Below are 19,996 nucleotides of genomic sequence, written 5' to 3' on the forward strand. Positions count from 1 at the left end.
CACTGCATCCACTTACACACTGGGAGCAACTTCTGTACAGCACAATATTTTTAAATATTTACTAGCTGTCCCCTGTGGCCCAGTTGCTGTGGCCCAGTCTGTGTATATGTGTTTTGTGTGTGTATATGTTTGTGTATATGTGCATATATGTGTGTTTGTGTATATATGGGGTTTTGCACATGCGTTGTAATGCATTTTTTTGTTTTGGGGGGGGGGTTAAGTCTCTTCTGCTGTGTTTTTCAATGTTTTTATTAGTGGTGGTCACTTGTTGGCCTGATAGGTGTCTTGTATCCAAATTTGGTGTCAATTCGTCCAGTGGTTTTTTAGTTATGTTAATCTCACAAATGAACATTAATATTCTTATTTATATAGACTAGCCGTCCCCTGCCACCCATAACTGTGGCCCAGTCTGGTTATCTGGAAAATAAAGTAATGAGAAAGTGTTGGTTTCTAATATATGTACATGCTTGTGGGTAAACAGTATTTCTTGTTGTTTCTTTGTCTGTGTTGATGTGGAGATTGTCTGGTTTGCATATTTTGGAACGTGCAACATATAATTGTCCTTCTTTAGCTTCCCTTTCAAATCTATGATACTATATCTCTGTGTGAGTGAATCATATCTATCTATCTATATCTAGGGTTAGACGGCACTTTGTCAGGAGGGCTTTGATTACGTTTTCTTGCCTTGGTGAAGGGAGTTGGACTGGATGGCCTTAAGTATTTTCTGTTGGTCATGGGGATTCTGTGTGGGAAGTTTGCCCCAATTCTGTTGTTGGTGGGGTTCAGAATTCTCTTTGATTGTAGGTGAACTATAAATCCCAGTAACTACAACCCCCAAATGTCAAGGTCTATTTTCCCCAAACTCTATCTGTTTTCATATTTGTGCATATGGAGTATTTGTGCCAAGTTTGGTCCAGATCCATCATTGTTTGAGTCCACAGTGCTCTCTGGGTGTAGGTGAACTACAACTCCCAAACTCAAAGTCAACACCCACCAAACCCTTCCAGTATTTTCTGTTGATCACGGGAGTTCGGTGTGCCAAGTTTGGTTCAATTCCATTGTTGGTGGAGTTCAGAATGCTCTTTGATTGTAGGTGAACTATAAATCCCAGCAACTACAACTCCCAAATGACAAAATCATTTTTTGAGTGATGGTCACTTCTTGAGTTAGTAGGTGTCTTGTGGCCAAATTTGGTATCAATTCGTCCAATGGTTTTTGAGTTATGTAAATCCCACAAACTAACATTACATTTTATTTATATAGATAAAGGCACAAACATAGAGAAGTTAGTCAAGGTTCCGTTTTGAGGCTGAACAAAGCACAGGCAACAAACAGCTGTGTTTTTTTTTTCTGAATAAAGATGATAGCCCCGTTTGTGGACTACAGAGTTCTGACTTGTGGCATGCAAGGCATTCCATTTAAAACAAGGCTTCAATTCAGAGGAAGCTTTTCAATCACAAATATCATCCAAGTAGCCAAGGGGAAAAATCCCAAACTGTAAGAGCTGGAGAGTTGTTAGGCTTGTCTTTTCCAAATATTCTAGCCGCAAACAATAATTATATCACAATACATTTCCATGAGTAGAGTCTGCTTGAGTTGACAAAGGCATTGTCCAAATTCTGACCTGAAGATAGCATAACGTTTTAATGTGTCCACCCACAACTTCAAGTGTTACAGTCCAGAAAAAGTGTTACTATCTTATCTGACTTATGTGCACAAGAATTTCTTTAGAACAGGTTCAGATGGAGATAGAGATGCCAAGCCGTTTCCTATAAACTGCACCCATTATTGGGCTAAGATGTGATTAAAAGAAACTGCTCAGATCAATTCCAGATAGTTGAGAGTACAGCTTCTGAATTAAATTTGTGGGACAAAAGAACCAACAGATGGAATGCAAGAAGTGTGAGATGAGCCCATCCAATTTTTTTCTGCCAGGCATGCTTCTTTCCATCCACTTTAGCACAGAAAAACAGAAACAAAACTTGTAAAGTTCATCTATGGTTGACTTTTCTTTCAATCGTTTGTTATAGTGCTTGGAAAAATAATTTGTGGTTGTCACTGCTACTCATTACAATGCTGTCTGTTATTTTCGATTACTTCGGGGAAGATCCCCTAGGATAGGGGTGCCAAACTCATTTTCATCAGCCTTATGGTTGTCTTCAACTAGTAATTGCAAGATTGTATAAAGGTAACTGTATTGCCTTGCCATTGAAAATGTCACAGGCCACATAAAATGACCTCACAGGCCGGATTTGGTCCACGGGCCTTGCGTTTGACACACGTGCCCTAGGATTCATGTGAATTTCTGTCAAAATGCTTCTTTTAATATGCTTTGAAAGTAACTTAAAAAGTAATTAGAAAATGCTACTTGTCAAATCAATAACGAAATGTGCAGCTTCACTGTGGGCGGTTCCAGACAACACTTTAATGCGATTCCAATCGGGTTTTAAAAATGTGATTGGACTTGCATTGAAGTCTGCACACAGCCCAGAAAGCTCGTGCTTTTCTGGGGAAGGTGTCCAGATGCCCTGCCGGACTTTCAAGCAGAGCACCAGGACACTAAACAAAAGCCCCCAGAAAAACTTAAAAATTAAAATAACTTACCCGGCCACCATTTCCCTTTCTCTGTAACTCTCTTAGCGCGTAGAAATGACGCACCAATGAGGCCCTTCTTAAGGATATTAGATTGGCCCCCTCCCTCCTAACATTTTGTAACCAAGTTAAAACCCGGCTTTTCGAGCACGCATTTCCGAATAACAGACAAATAGAGATCTATGGAATGACTGAACGATGCCACTGGAAAATGTTTTTAGTAAGAAGACGCTGAGAATTTATGTTTTTATTGATTTTGTATGGTTTTTATATTATATGCAAAATGTTTTAAATTGTATTTTAGGTTGTTGGGGGCATCGAATTGTGCAGACTGTAAACTGCCTAGAGTCGCCTTCGGGCTGAGAAAGGTGGTATATAAATACGGCAAATAAATAAATAAATAGGGGAGGAGCTCCCCGCCCCCTTCTGCTGACACGACACGCACCGGGAGAGCTCCGGAGAAGGGGGAAGGGCAGCTAGGTAAATTATTTTATTTTTAAGGCTTTTCTGGGGGGTCTGAGGGAAGCATTAGAGCCCCTTCTGATGGAGCCCAGAAAACACGAGAGGGTTGTGCGGATAGCCCCCTTAGAGGGGGCAGTCCAGACACTGCCCACAGCTGGAAAGATCCAGGTCATAGAATCATAGAGTTGGAAGCGACCTCATCGGCCATCCAGTCCAACCTCCTGCCAAGCAGGAAGACTGCATTCAAAGCACCCTCGACAGATGGCCATCCAGTGGTTCTCAACCTGGGGTCCCCAGATGTTTTTAGCCTACAACTCCCAGAAATCCTAACAGCTGTTAAACTGGCTGAGATTTCTGGGAGTTGTAGGCCAAAAACATCTGGGGACCCCAGGTTGAGAACCACTGGTTCAAAAGCTTCCAAAGAAGGAGCCTCCACCACACTCCAGGGCAGAGAGTTCCACTGCTGAACAGCTCTCACAGTCAGGAAGTTCTTCCTAATGTTTTTTCAAGAAGACCCAGGTCTTTCCAGCTGATAAATTACTTTAGAGCAAAGCAGGGTTTTCCTGCTTTGGCCCAAAAGCATTTGTTTTTACGTGGGACATCGTTTGAACGCCTCATGTGAAAACGTGGGAGGGTGTGCACTTTAGGTGCTGTCTGGATGCGCCCTGTGTCCTAACGGACAAACAAATAACTAGGTCAGATTCATTGCTCTTACCACCTGAGTACCAAGATTTGGAGAAGCAACCAGTGAATGGAAGTCCACCCCCTCCCCCCTTTAAAGCCAAGATTATGTTGTATCACTAACAGAGAGCAGGCACATTGCTGGCAAACAAAGCTTAAAAGAAACACATTCAAGCAAGAAAATGCCAAGTAACATGCTGTCAGGAATATATTATCTATTTAGCAAAATCCAGCCGGCATCTTGAATTAAATATTGGGCCTTAAAAAATCTTTCTACTATGTAAGCTATTAATGGGGGACATATGATGCTCCAGATGTGGTTGGACTGTAATTTCTAGCATCCTTACTCCTGAAGGGTGTTAGGGTCCATTAACACATGGAAGGACACATGTTCCTTATCTCTGAATTAAAGGGGGAGGGGTAATTCTTCTTTGAGAAGAAAGGAAAATATTTTCCTTCCCCATCCCTTGAACATTCAGCGAAACACATCTTATAATGACCAAATCTTTTCACTCAGAAATGCCATTTTCAATTATGTGGCAGAGTAGTGCTATTTTAGAGCTACCTCAAAGAACAGGAAGGTACATTGGGTCAGAACAATTTTCATTATATTGAGTCATATCTGACACAGGAGAAAGGAAGCATTCTCAGAAAAGGAAACATTTTCCAATACTACAAGCAAATATCTTTCCCAAGGATTCCAGGAATTCCTGTCTCGAATGACATTCTTTGCTAGAAAATCTAATACATAGAACATATTACCACAGGCTACCATTTTGTCAGCTAAAGCAGTGGTTCTCAACCTGGGGTCCCCAGATGTTTTTGGCCTCCAACTCCCAGAAATCCCAGCCAGTTTACCAGCTGTTAGGATTTCTGGGAGTTGAAGGCCAAAAACATCTGGGGACCCCAGGTTGAGAACCACTGAGCTAAAGGGTTTCATCTGGCATAGATTTACTAAAAGGGGCAAATAGATTTATGCATGAGATGCTTCTACTTTGGTTCAAGAAGAAGCCAACTAAGGGATGTCCCATTCCCCTTACAACCGCGCTCTACAATCACATTTAGGCTTACTAGAAGGAAAGCCTCCACCGAAAAACATATTGAAGAGATCCTCTGGAGAGATGTCAGCCTCAAACCCTCGGTTGAAATCTGTAGGGCTGTGTCGCGTGGGACTGATTTTGGCATCTCCGAACTGGTCATACTGCTTCCTCTTCTCTGGGTTACTCAATACTGCATACGCATTACCAATGGCTAAAATGCAAGGAAGAAGAACATGGTTAGATTCTTTCCATGGGGAAAAGGTAACATTAATCAAAGGTGGAAATGGAAGTCCTGCATCCTTTCTCCCCAGACACAAGCCTGTCACACAAGAACGCCATGGAGGTTCTGTCCGAACGTATCTCCCTTTATGAGCCAACTAGACCCTTAAGATTGGCTGGGGAGGCCCTGCTCTTGGTCCCACCCCCTCACAAGTACGACTAGTAGGGACAAGAGGCAAGGCGTTCTCAGTGGTGGCCCCTCCATTGTGGAACTCCCCAGTGACATCAGGCTGGCCCCATCACTCTTAGTCTTCAGGAAAAGGCTAAAGATCTGGCTCTTTACACATGTGTTAGGAGAATAAGATAGCATGGAATTGACCTCAACAGTTTGAATAAACACCAAGAAAAAGTCAATAAATAAGGAAACCAAGACTTGGCACTTTGTTATGCTTTTAATCTGTTATGTTTTTTTAATTTGTTTTATTGCTTTTATGTATGTTAATTGTTTATATGTTTTAACTGTTTTATAGTTTGATATGGTTTGTTTTATGGGTTTTTTTATTATGTGGCATTGAATTTTTGCCAGAGTTTGTAAGCCACCTTGAGTCTCCTGCGGGGTGAGAAAGGCGGGGTATAAATGAAGTAAATAACTAATAAATAAATATACTTTACAGGATTGGTAAAATCAGTGACTCAACACATATGAAATATGTTGACTATTCATAATATGGCATCTGAATAATAATAATTTATTTATTTCAAACATTTATATTCCACCCTTCTCACACCGAAGGGGACTCAGGGCGGAGCATTGCATATATATAGTAAACATTCAGTGACGGGACAAGAATTCATTATATGCTTACATAAACATTAAAAACATTTATCAAAACATTAAAATACACTGTTTAAAACTGTCTTGGTTATCTGTGTCAAATCTAATTGGCCTGGTAAAGTTTCCTATCGCTGCTTTATTGCACTGTCCCAAAAGCTTGGTCCCACAGCCAAGTTCTTTTGAAGGACAGGAGAGAGGGGGCCGATCTGATCTCACCAGGAAAGGAGTTCCATAGCCGGGGGGCAATCACGGAGAAGGCCCTGTCGCTCATCCCCACCAATCGCGCCTGTGACAATGGCAGGAAGGAGAGCAGAGCCTCCCCAGAAGATCTTAATCTCCATAAGGGTTCATAGGGGGAGATGCGTTTGGACAGGTAAATTGGGCCAGGGCCGTTTAGGGCTTTATAGGCCAAAGCCAACACTTTGAATTGTGCCCGGTAGCAAACTGGCAGCCAGTGGAGCTGGCGTAACATGGGAGTTGTATGCTCCCTGTATGCTGCCCCAGTTATTAACCTGGTTGCCTCTCGTTGGACTATTTGAAGCTTCTGAGCAGTCTTCAAAGGCAACCCCACATAGAGTGCGTTGCAGTAGTCTATCCTAGATATAATGAGAGCATGGACCACCACGGCCAAGTCTGATTTCCCAAGGTACGGGCACAGCTGGCACACAAGTTTTAATTGTGCAAAAGCTCCCCTGGCTTTTCTCCACACTATCAAACTTTTGTATGACTCCATACTTGAAGATCTGTTTCAAAGGTCTTTGTTATGCATCCCTTAAACAAAAAAAGGAGTTCAGTTGGTGGGAACCTAGAACTGTACTTTTTCTACAGCAGGTATCTATTTGTAGATTTCATACATCTGATCCCGTACAAACTGTCAGAAGTGCTGTCCAGCAATGAAAGAATTATGTGAGGCTAAATCTGTTAGCTTCACTTGTTGGCCTCACCTAGATGTAATAGATCCTGAATGAGTCACGTTGATTCAGTGCATTGAAGAAATCTGGGACTAACAACTGGGTTTAGCACATGAGGATGCAAATGTATTTTGTTCTTTATCAAATATATTTAGCCAGCAGAGCTGATGGGATTTTCAACCCAACATCAGTAGGGCTCCAAGTTTCCTACATTTCTTTTTAGCCACTAAATAGATCAAGTAATAATAATAAACTGAGTATTTTTTCTTTGGAAAGACTGCTGTATCAAATTACATCTGCAAAACCATGGTACAATTCAGGTAAAGAAATAGAGTTCATACAAAGACCTAGGGCACAGAGGCCATCTGAAGCAATGGAAAAGTGCCAAACAAGGTCCAGTCAGTGATCTGAGCTCCCCAGTGTTATTACATTTGGTCTGCTATGGTTTCTGTTTAACTATTGGTACATGTTATATTTCTTATTTACTCTATTCTGACGTCTTGATTTCTCAATTCCATTCTCTCTCCTTACAGGAAACTGTCCTTGACTCGCATTTTCCTGTCTGTAGTTCCCAGATGTTTAGGACTAGATTGACACATTTTTTGATTAAATAGTAGACACAACACTAGTAATCCTACAATCAAACAATAAAACCTGATTATAGGAGTGAACCTTGCAGTGTGTTACAAACAATATTTCAAATGGACAGAACAAAAAATAAATCATAAGGAGTGATCATTTGCAAGGTTCAGCAAGTCAATGCCTTAAACCTGCTTTTCTCACCCCGGAAAGGGGGGGGGGGATGGACTCAAAGCCGTTTCCAACATATTTATGGCAAAATTTAATGCCTCACATACATATGAAACCTAACATAAAACAACAATAACATATAACAATCAATTAGATCATAAAAAGTAAACAACATTTAAACATTAAAACGTGGAGTTAAAAACATATTAATATAAATGTTAAAATCACATAATCCAAAAATCATGGTCAAAGGCTATTCCAGGAAGAAATAGCTTCCTAAGATCTACAGAGATACTTGCAGGAACATCTCAGCAAGCAAGAGTACAAAAGTGGCGGGGTATAAGTAGCAGAAATAAATAAATAAATAAATAAAACCCGGAACCTCAATTGGTGGCTGAGATCGGATGGGATACTCCCTCCTGGGCACACAGAAGACAGGGTGATTTGGAAGGTGGTGGACAGACTGTGCTCTGGCACGAGATGCAGAGCTAATCTCAAGAAATGGAGCTATAAAGTGGTGTCCACGACATGCAAGTGTGGAGAAGAGCAAACCACAGACCACCTACTAGAATGTGGTCTGAGTCCTGCCATATGCACAATGGAGGATCTTCTCACAGCGACACCAGAGGTACTTGAAGTGGCCAGCTTCTGGTCAAGGGAAATCTAGCATAATGCCAAGTTTTTAACTTTGTTTATGGTTTTTTATACATTAATAGCTGTCCCCTGCCATGCGTTGCTATGGCCCAGACTGTGTATATGTATTTTTGTGTGTATATATGTATATGTGTGTATATATTTGTGTATATGTGTAAATATGTTGTTTTGTGCATGCATTGTAATTTTGGTTTTTTAAGTCTCTTCTACTGTGTTTTTCAGTGTTTTTATAAGTAATGATCACTTGTTGGCCTGATATATGTATTTTGTCCAAATTTGGTGATTATTTGCCCAGTGGTTTTTGATTTATGTTAATCATAAATACACGGACAGTATTTTATTTATTTTTATAGAACGTCTTAAGAAGTGTTTCTAAACTTTTTTAATGCCACACAACCTCTTAATGCAGTTCCTCACGTTGTGGTGTCCCCCAACAGCCAGGCTTTCCTTGCAATCCTCCAATTTTGGGGGGAGGGTTGCCTGGTAGCCACTTGGGCCTCAGGGAGCCTCTACGGTGGCCCCAGATGCTGCCGGGGCTTGCCTCGCCAAGCCTCCACACACTCTGTCTCTCCTTCCTTCTTTCCTTTCCTCAATCCCTCCCCTCCCCAAAAGAAAGTGGACTCTGCCTTTCTGCTTGGAAAGGGATTCCATGGCTAGGCTTCTCTTCCCTCACAACGGTTGGTGCGTCAGTCTTCTTGCGCACTGGGGAGGGGGGCTTTTGCGCATGCTCTGTTAGGTATTTTTTTCTGGGGGGGGGGGAATTATAAAGTTATTTCCCCTTCATTTTTAAAGGTTTTTTTGTTTGAAAGACATAGATTGGATTAGTATGTGTTTTGCTGCCAATTTTAGTGCTAATTCGTCCAGGGGTTTTTGAGTTAACTCCACAAATGAACATTACGTTTTTATTTATATAGATAACTGTATTCTCAATTTGCTTCTGACACTATAAATAAATAAATAAATAAATAAATAAGAAATATGTATTCTTAAATGTAGTCAAACTTTCAAGGTAGTTGCAAAGTTATTTGATTTACAACTTTTTAACCAAAATGGTGTGTATTACATTTTTTGATTTTACTGAAGATACAACTATTGTGTTTCTACACTCTAATCCTGGAAATCGTTTTTCATTTCCTTACCAATGTACACCAAACAAGCAGAGAAACATGACTGAATAAAAGAAGGTCTGAAGACAGAAATGTCATACTTATCAGCGGTCACTGAGAAATGGAGCACTAAAAACACCAGTTGACGTACGTGGCAGAAAAATATTAACCAAGAAATTTCGAGTGTCACTCTTTCCGTGCTCTAAAGTCACAGAAATGAACTTTAGCAGGCAGAAGGAATACGAACATGGGAAAGATAAAGGGACCACTGAAATGGGATTGGATGAAGATAATCCCATGAAAGATGTCCCTGCTAAAGATAAGTGCTATCTAGCTTTGTGCTCCCATTCCTCAAGTTGTGACATGCATCTCTTGGTAAAGCTCTCAGTAAATAATATAAACTCTGCAGGTGAAGAATTCTACCTTTTGCCACTTTGAATACCACAGTTTGATACCCAATGCCAGCCGAGTGTCTGGATAGGCAAGTGCAGATTTAATCAGATCCCAATCTATGTCATCAGAGCCCTTTTCTGTCCCAAAAGAACCCAATAGAGCCCATGGCAGTGCTTTCCATTGCAGTTTGTGTTTGGAAACTTAAATTGTATATCTTTTATTATCGGCCTCCGCAAGGCTGTGGAATTATCTGCCAGAAGAGCTAAATCAGCTGTCAAAATTTAAGATACAACTGAAGACCTACCCTGTCAATTTTAATGTGCATTTTATTGTCAATTTTTAAGCTGTATTTTACCTGTGTATAGATGTTTTATGTATTTTAATAGTGCTTTGTTTTACTTCACTGTTTTAACTATATGGTACCCTGCTGTGAACTGAAAGAAGGCGGACAATAAATAAACCAATACATTATAATAGTAGTAATTATCATCATCATCAACCTCATTTTCAATGTCTCTCTCACTCACTATATATATATAGATATAGTTATATTTGCAGTTCAGTCAGTCCCCAAGTTAGCGGTGTGTTTTTTTTTTATGTATGTAAATAGTGTTTTGTTTTACCTCGCTGTTTTAACCATGTTCTACCCTGCTTCGAACCACAAGGAGAGGCGGGTAATAAATAAATCATTATTATTATGATCATCATCAACCTAATTTACAACCCCCCCCCTTCTCATTATATATCAATACAGGTATATTTACAGTTCAGGCAGTTCCCATGTCACAGACAGAACCTATAGGTTCTGTAGGTTTGTTCTTAAGTTGAATTTGTATCTAAGTCAGAACAGGTACATTTTTAGAGTATAATTCTAGCCAATTATATGTATATTTCAGCTCTGGATAACATAGGGAAGGCTTAACACCCCTGTAACATTTATTTTGCTGTCTGTGGACCTGTTCAAAAGATGTCATCTCACTGGAGAACAAGCCCTATGAGGAGTGGCTTAAGGAGCTGGGCATGTTTAGCCTGAAGAAGAGAAGGCTGAGAGGAGATATGATAGCCATGTATAAATATGTGAAAGGAAGTCATAGGGAGGAGGGAGAAGCTTGTTTTTTGCTTCCCTGGAGACTAGGACGAGGATCAATGGCTTCAAACTACAAGAAAGGAGATTCCATCTGAACACGAGGAAGAACTTCCTGTGAGAGCCGTTCAGCAGTGGAACTCTCTGCCCCAGAGTGTGGTGGAGGCTCCTTCTTTGGAGGTTTTTAAACAGAGGCTAGATGGCCATATGTCAGGGGTGCTTTGAATGCAATATTCCTGCTTCTTGGTAGGGGGTTGGACTGGATGGCCCATAAGGTCTCTTCCAACTCTATGATTCTATGATTCCTGTCCCTGTAATAACTGGATTTCGAAAAATTGGCTTGTTGTGGAAATGAGGATTGGTGAGAAAACTTCAGTGAAAACACCTTTTCCCCATGATAACTATTTCAGGAGTGAATTTTCCTTCTGAGGGGTAGATTTTTCTCACTTTCTGTTGTTTCACCACCGTTCTTAACTAGGAGTCATTTGTATGTTGGATGGTTGTAACTCAGGGACTGTGTGTATTTATTTAGTTATTGTATTTATATCCCGCTCTTCTCACCCCAAAAGGGACTTAGAGCGGCTTTACAAAAGGCAATAGTTTGATGCCATATCAACAACAAATATAAAGTAAACATAAATTTAAGAGCCATACAAAAATTAAAGCTCCAGAGACTAGGACACAATGGACCAATGGATCCAAACTGCACAGAAAAATATTCCACCTAAACATCAGGAAGAACCCCCTGACAACAAGAGCTGTCCAACAGTGGAACAAGTTGCCTCGGAATCCAGTGGAACCCCCCTCCTTCTCTGGAGGCTTTCAAGCAGAGGCTAGATGGCCACCAGCCAGGAGGGTCTGGACGGTGTCCTCCTGCCTGGCTAGGGGTGGGGTGGGGGGCAGGACTTGATGGTCTTTTGGAGTCTCCTCTAACTCTATATTCTTATAAAAACCATGTCCTGGAGCTCCAGGCACCTCCTCACAAGTATTTCTCTCTCACACACATATACACACATATATTATATCCCTTCCTGGTGCTTCAAAGTAGCATAGTCCAACTCCCTTACTGTTTATTTTCATAATCATCATGTGAAGAAGGTTAGGATGAAAACTAATGATTAGCCAAAGGTTACCAAATGGCAGAATGGAGATTTACACCTAGGTTAGGTTGCACTTTTGACTACTAAAAAGAAAACAGTTTCCTAATAATTCTATATCACTAATCCTTAATTAAATGATAAACTTCTTATGATTCACACTATTATTATTAATAGTTATTATAATGATTTATAAATTGTTCCTATTCAGGAAATCATTTTTTTCTTGAATTTATAAATAAAGAGAACTTCTGGTTTTGATTTTGCTGTCTTTGAACTAAACCAAAGGTTGTTTTTGAGTTACAATTATTATTATTATTATTATTATTAACTATATTTATACCTTGCAAAATCTCCCGAAGGACTCGATGCGGCTTACAAAGGCCAAGTCCGCCAACAAACAATAACATACACATACATAATAAAAGTCATAAGCAAATAAAAACATCACGCAAGGCATTAAACAATAAAAACAATGACAAAGTGATGCATTTAAAAACCAAGGGCCGGGCCAGTGTAATAGACAAAATTTAAAAGTGCTAGACTTGACAAGTGAAATGTAGGGATATTTGGAGGTAGGTGCAATGTGCAAATATTTCTGAATCTCTAACAAAGTGCATTTGGGACTTGATGCCAGGAGTTTCCTATTCTGGAAAGGCACACTGGAACAGCCAGGTCTCCAAGCTCTTCCTAAAGACAGCCAGCGTTGGGGCTTGTCTGATGTCCTTGGGAAGAGAGTTCCAGAGTTGGGGGGCCACCACAGAGAAGGCCCTGTCCCTCGTCCCCACCAAACGCGCCTGTGACGCAGGTGGGATCGTGAGAAGGGCCTCTCCAGATGATCGAAGGGAACGCGTGGTTTCATATATGGAGATGCGGTCACGCAGGTACGCGGGTCCCAAACCATTTAGGCCTTTGTAGGTAAGCACCTGCACCTTGAATTGGGACCGGAAGATGAACAATCTATAATAGTAAAGAAGCTGTTGAGATGGAAGTAGTTCTACTCCCTAAATATATAGGTATAAATTTTCTCCCAGCAAAAACAACAAGAACAATTGCATGAATGACATCAGAGCAATTCCCATTCTGTTGAACTGAGCTTGCATATTTGCAAGTATGGCTGCCTCTGAATGAATGTACACTGACTTTCATAGGGTTTCACAGATAAGGGGATATAGTGCTGCAATTTTAAATTGGGCTAAAATTTATTCAGTCCTGAAGGAAGTCTATTGGGTTCTCTGAGAATGAGCACAATTCAAATTTCTCGTGATCATCTTTAAATCTTCAAACAGTTTAGAGTCCAAATATCCAAAGAGTCTGTTTCCATACCATGCTATACACATATGAAGTATTCAGAAAGCCCTTCAAATGATGCTACCAGTGACAAAAATACATTATGCATTTACGAAGGACTTCTCAGTCATGGGACTGAGAGTTTCAAATTTCAAGAGAGGCACAACTGGCACCAATCTTTTTTATTTTTCTGATACAAATCAACCCCTCCTCTCTATCTCTGCCCAGGCAGGGAACAAACATGAATGTCAAATTTAAAATTTAGAGGTTTTCAATTGACTTGTGTTTTTGTCTCATTGTTGAGGAATTGTTATGCCTCTAAATCTGTAATGGCATATTTCATCTTGCATTTCTCATTTTAAAATGGTGTGCTGAGTTATATGAATTATAGATGCATTATAATTCATACCATATAACAATATAAAACCCCGAAACATCCCTAAAAATATGTTGCTCCTCTTTAATTTGCATGCATTATCCTGAGCTCTTTAATTTGCTGTTCCTTACTGATGACTATAAAAAAAACCTATGGTACTTCCAAGGCCATGCCAGAGAAAGCAAGGGCAGACTAGGAAAAGAGGGGCATCTCTTTCTCTTTTTTTCTTCCACTTTTTATCACTTTTTTTAAGGGGTTGTGGTGGCGCAGTGGGTTAAACCACTAAGCTGCTGAACTTGGTGACTGGATGGTTGGCGGTTTAAATCTGCAGGACAGGGTGAGCCCCTTGTTGTTAGCCTCAGCTTCTCCCAACCTAACTGTTCAAAAACATGCAAATCTGTGAGTAGATCAATAGGTACCGTTCTGGCGGGAAGGTAACGGCACTCCATGTAGTCAAGCCAGTCACATGACCTTGGAGGCATCTACAGACAATGGTGATGAGCACCCCCCCCCCCCCGTGGGAAAGCTCGATTCCACAATCCTCGTTTTAATGGGCCCCCTCCGCAAATAACCTGCTTCTCCTTTTATCTCATCCATGTTTTTAATCAGTTTTTTAACCATTTTCTTGCATATGTAGCCGTCCATTGTCACTGTGACTGTGTTTATTGTAATCTTATATCGTTAATATATTCATATTTTTATGTAATTATGATGTTGTTGTTTATTGCATGTGTTTTTTATTTTATTTTGTTGTAATCTGTTGATTGGGCTTGGCCTCATATAAGCCGCCCCGAGTCCCCATTCAGGAGATGGTGGCGGGGTATAAATAAACTTGTTATTATTATTATTATTATTATTATTATTATTATTATTATTATTATTATTATAAACATGACTAGATTTAATGTCAAGGGGAAACCTTTACCTTTTATCACCTTTTTAATTCTCCTGTTGTAACCTGAAAATTTTTAACCATGTGTTTTTTACATTTGCAAGCCACTCTCAATCCCAAACTAGAAAATGGTGGGACAGAATAAATATACTTAATGAGACCAAAGAACTTCTCTGCAAACATGAACACAAACACATGGGTTTTTCAAACTGTTTTAAGATGACAACAAATAATACATTCCCACCAATCCTATCCTTTCTTTAATACATAAATGCATCACCACTTCCATGCCCAATCGCAATTTTCATCATAAGCAAGAACTCTATTTTACCTTTAAAGGCCTCTGTTGCACCTGGTGCATGATTCTTGTCAGGGTGAAATTTCAGCGCTAATTTCCGGTATGCTTTCTTAAGGTCCTCGTCGGAGGCGTCTCTACTCACACCCAAAATTTCGTAGTAGTCTTTACACTGTTTCACCCTAGTAGTTAAAAAGATAAGCACACAGAGCCATTAGATATATGCATATAAGGCTGCATAGCTTCATGTCTCGTTACACCCCAAATAAAATGTAGGGTGAGTGATGCTGACTTCTGGGTTTTCCTTCCTTGAAGGAGTAAAATGGATTAATTACTAGTGTCACAAACCCAAGGCACCAAGTCAATTTTTCTTGCCTGTCAGTGGTACAGTCACACTTAATAATTAAATACTTATATTCAGCAAGCAATGATTCCTTGTCTTGAGTATTCAAGCATTAATATCTCACTGAAACTACACAGGAGGAAAACATAGAGCTGTGTGCATGCAGTGAGCTCATTTATGCCAAAGGTTTGGAAGGAGTTTATGAATCTTTTTGAACATGGGTCTTCTTTCTGGGTTCTCTCTCTTTCCAAGACCGCAGCTCACTGATGGCCATTCCTTTGGTGGGTAGGCACACAGTAAACTCATCCAGAGTGGCATACATACATATATACAAGGATTTACAGACTGAAACATCACTTTCATCATCAATATTCAAAGAGGTCCAGCCCAAGGCATCCTTAATATCCCTGTAAAATCAAGGAAGAAGCTGCTGCAGTTAGAACTGCCCCCTTTGCTATTATGAAGAAAGTCTCTTTCTCTCTCTCCCTGCCAAAGGATATTTTATCGTTTTTCTTCATGAGAAAAAATTGCTGAAAACTGTGCAGTTTTTAAGAACTATTAACAGTCTGTGAATAAGTACATTTTAAGGACAGCAGAAAAAGAATTCCCCATAAATTTTCAGCACATTCACAGTGCCTTGAAGATCAGCATCAACTCAGTGAAAATAGTGCCCCCAAGTGGCATAGGACTTTTAGGCAATGTTTTGATGACATTTCACTATAAACCCAACTTACTGCAAAGAGCTCTCCATATTCATGGATTCAGCACGTACTGCTTAAAATAGTGGGGGGAAAATCTTAATAGCAAACTTTGATTTCCCATTATATATAAACTGCACTGAAACTTCAGCATCCAGGTTTGGTATCCAATTTGGGGGGGGGGGGGAACCTAAACCATAACTGATACCACTATATATGCTGAATTATCTCTAGAATTGAATTTTTAAAAAGAGAATAAAGACTATCGTTCCATAAGAAGTCATCAATTTTTTAAAATTATTTCTTATTCAGAAAAAGAAGACATAGTAAAAGAGCAATAATACAAAAGTAGATTTTTTTTACAATGCATAATGCTAAAACTATACAGCTGTCTAACAAGTTATTACAACATATTAAGAGCTAAACTAAAACAAAAATACAAACAAGGGGTAAAACTCAATAGTGAGTGTGATGTTTGCAGTATTGTTGTTGTATTTATTTGTTTGTTGATTAGTATAATTTGTGTTGATTATTGTAGGCCTGTGTATTGTTGAAGTTGTCATCAATTCTAATCCAAATAAATAGCATTATATAACAACAAGAACTTGATTCTTGTATCCCGCCACCATCTCCCTGGAGGGACTTGGGGCAGCTTATACACAGCACAAGGTGCCTAAAAACAGAACATAAAATAAAAACAATTTTAAAATACAATTAAATAAAACATATAAGCATATAAAGGATTACAGGTTGAATATCCCTGGTCCGTAATTCTGAAATCCCAAATACTCCAAAATAAAAAATGGCCCAATATGGTAACTGAGATTGCGACACATTGTCTCATTCACAAAAGTATTATGCATAAAATTACTTTCAGGCTATGTGTATAAAGTGTATATAAAAATATAAATGTGTCCTCATCTTGAAGATATCTCATAATTTATATGCAAATATTCCAAAATCTTTAAAAAAAATCCAAATTACGGAAAACTTCTGGTCCCTAACATTAGACAGAAAGTCCAATTTTTATCATATTCTGAGATGGTTCCACCACTCCCCATCCAAAACTAAGGCCCCCTGATTTAAAGGAAACATTTTGCCCTGAAAGTCTTAAAAACAGCCTTGGGACACTGCACATTTCCCATCCGTGAATTACAGTATTGGTTCGAATCCGGGGAGAGGCGGATGAGCTCCCTCTATCAGCTCCAGCTCCTCATGCGGGGACATGAAAGAAGCCTCCCACAAGGATGATAAAACATCAAAATCATCCGGGCGTCCCCTGGGCAATGTCCTTGCAGACAGCCAATTCTCTCACACCAGAAGCGACTTGCAGTTTCTCATGTCGCTCCTGACACAACAAAAAAAAATTACAGTATTGCAGTCTATGTGTACAGGTATATAAAGTAATTCCAGTCTTGAAGCAAAAGAGCCTGACTGATATGCCTGAATGAAAGATCTTATAGTAATCGTATCAACTGCTGTGAGGAGTCTACAGAAAGAGAAGAGTGGAAGAATAATACCTGTGTCCAATGTCCAACAAAAATATATAAAGACGTCTCTCTGTATCCATTGCTTCTGGACCCACAAATTCTGTCCTCAACCACTTGAAAATATATATTTTTAAAAACCTCCCAAAAGCAAACCTTGATTTTACTGTTTTATTTAAGGGACACTATTTTACTATACCATTGTATATAATGGGAGATAAGCATCCATGATTTTTGGCATCCACAGGGGGGTTCTGGAACCAAACCTCAGCAAACATCAAAGGCGTCATTCTTAATCTCAATGATACAGTGGTTCCCAACCTTTTCTTGACCAGGGACCACTTTGACCAGGGATCACTCTCCAACATTAGTACCAAAAGGGTTTTGGTCAACTTTAGATTTGGTTTGGTTATTTGGGGTGCTGGTTCAGAAAACTGCATTGGATAGACCACATCAGCTCTAGTTTCTGATACAGAACATATGCCATCTAGTAGTCACCATCTGTTCGCCCACAGAAAACCATATTTAATAATCTAGAGCTTATGGGGTAGTAGGAATCTTTTGTGGGTTAGGCAGCCTCTCCCCTCCCAACATCCCCATTGCCACGGCACTATAAGAGGGTTTCGCGAGACCAGTTGTTCTCATTGCCGCCTGGTTTTAAGGCAAAGGTGTAGTAATGGTGAGGCCGCAGACCATATTTCTAGATAGTGGTTTTATCATGCAAAGTTTTTTTTACTTTTATGGGGGTCCTATGACCCTAGCTTTAGCAAATGTGGAAGGCAGACCATATTCAATACAAAGGAGATTAAATTCTGTGTGGATTTTGCCCCTTCGGAGGACATAAAATAATATGAGGGTAAATGTATTTTATATGTGAGTATGCATGCTTTATTTATGTGCAACCAACCCCAAGGGTTCTTTTGAACAATTTAGATAAACATTAAGAACAGACAGATAACTCTACATCGTGAATGCCATGCAGGATCTCAGCAATAGTAATTGGTTATTAGGTTTTTTATTCTTTTGATGATGCACCCAAAGATGTGATTTGCAAAGTGAACATATAAACTGTACCACAGACATTGGTCCACAACTTCACCATTATGAGGTCGATCTGGAGTTGGAAACCAGATCTGCAGGTTTTGTGTAATTACAATCAATCATGCTGCCTGGGAATAATGGGAGTCAGAGTCCCACAACATATGGAGAGCCACACCACTGCTACTGATCAACAGAGGCTAGCAGCTGCATCCTAATGTTTTCCTCCGACCTCCAAATGTAACTGGAAAAAAATATTCTGAAAGACAGTAAGAATGCAATTCTGAATTATCCACTTACCGTTTCACTGCATCTACCTGATCCTGACTGTAGCCTTTACTGATGTCCCCACCTGCCTCTCCGTTGGCTGAAGGGAAGTCGCCACTCATTTTCCTACGGGTTGGGTTTGTGGGTTCCTTGGGCTGAGAATGGCCATTTGACGACTGTTCACTCTTGGTGAGAGATTCAAGCAGCACTACAAGTAGAAAACACAGTTTGGGTTCAAAATCTTCATTTCTTGCATAGATACAGCCATATGTTATTTTACTCCCTGCCTACTCCCACTATGACCACCCGTCCTTCACTGGCCCTCTTCCCCAGCATTTCAGTACATCCATCCAGGGAAACAGAGCTGGTTGAATCAATGACTGCTGCATCCAGAGAGAAAGAGGATCATTTGATATAAATAATTTGTTGCCTGGCAATTTCATGCCAACAAACAAATCATCCCAAACATTTTGGCTTTTTTTCTGTAGGTCTACTTCCATTATGAGAATAAGAGGCAAAATTACCGTGTTTTCTGGCATACAAGGCGACTGGGGGTATTAGACGACCCCCCAACTTTTAAAGGTAAAATACAGAGTTAGGGATTTACTCGGCGTTTAAGACTACCCCTCCTCCGCCCTCGCTGCTTACCTCCTGGGAAGGCCACTGGGTTTGCCTAGGCCCAAGGAAGCATCTCTGGATGCTGACTCTGAGCAGCGCTGGGCAGCAGCGTGCCTTGGATGTGCTCCCAGAGGCATTCTGGGAGCCGACAGAGTCAGGGAAGTACTGCACTTTGAATTGGGCCCGGAAAATAAATGGCAGCCAGTGGAGCTCCTTAAATAGGAGGGTTGACCGCTCTCTGTAGTTCGCACCAGTTAATAATCTGGCTGCCACTCTTTGGACCAATTGGAATTTCCGGGCTGTCTTCAAGGGCAGCCCCACGTAGAGCACATTGCAATAGTCCAATCTAGAGGTAACTAAGGCGTGGACCACAGTGGCCAAATCTAACTTCACGAGGTACAGTCGCAGCTGGCGCACGAGCTTCAATTGTGCGATGGCCCTCCCAGCCACTGCCGACACCTGAGCTTCAAGCGTCAACGCTGAGTCTAGGAGGACACCCAAGCTGCGGACCTGTGATTACAGGGGGAGAGCAACCCCGTCAAGTACAGGTTGCCACCCTATACCTCAATCTAATCTAGAATTGACCAGGAGGACCTCTGTCTTGTCAGGATTGATCCTCAGCTTATTCATCCTTATTTCAAAGGAAATTTAGTACAATGCCAAACTTTTAACTTTGTTTGTGGTTTTTGTATGCACTATAACCGTATTCTCAATTCACTTCTGACACGATAAATAAATAAGCCAGAAGTAATCCATACTTCAGCCGAGATTTGAACCCTGTTCTCCAGTTCACTATACTATACTGACACTTATCAGAATGCCTGGATAGCCATAACTAGGACACTCTGTGGAACTTTTCATGCCTGTT

General features: G+C 40.3%; 1 protein-coding gene across 3 annotated transcripts in view; it reads right to left on the reverse strand.

Annotated features, from left to right (window-relative positions):
* Positions 1-19,996, reverse strand: part of DNAJB12 (DnaJ heat shock protein family (Hsp40) member B12) — a 56,090-nt gene that overhangs the window by 25,515 nt on the left and 10,579 nt on the right. For all 3 annotated transcript variants that reach the window (XM_060768824.2, XM_060768823.2, XM_067465700.1), the window contains exons 2-4: positions 18,544-18,718; positions 14,714-14,859; positions 4,807-4,986 (exon numbers count right to left, since the gene is read on the reverse strand). In XM_060768824.2, coding sequence (XP_060624807.2) covers positions 4,807-4,986; positions 14,714-14,859; positions 18,544-18,718 — 501 coding nt within the window. The remainder of the gene's footprint in view (positions 1-4,806; positions 4,987-14,713; positions 14,860-18,543; positions 18,719-19,996) is intronic.

This window comes from Anolis sagrei, chromosome 3, assembly GCF_037176765.1.
Source record: "Anolis sagrei isolate rAnoSag1 chromosome 3, rAnoSag1.mat, whole genome shotgun sequence".
Classification (NCBI taxonomy): Eukaryota; Metazoa; Chordata; class Lepidosauria; order Squamata; family Dactyloidae; genus Anolis; species Anolis sagrei.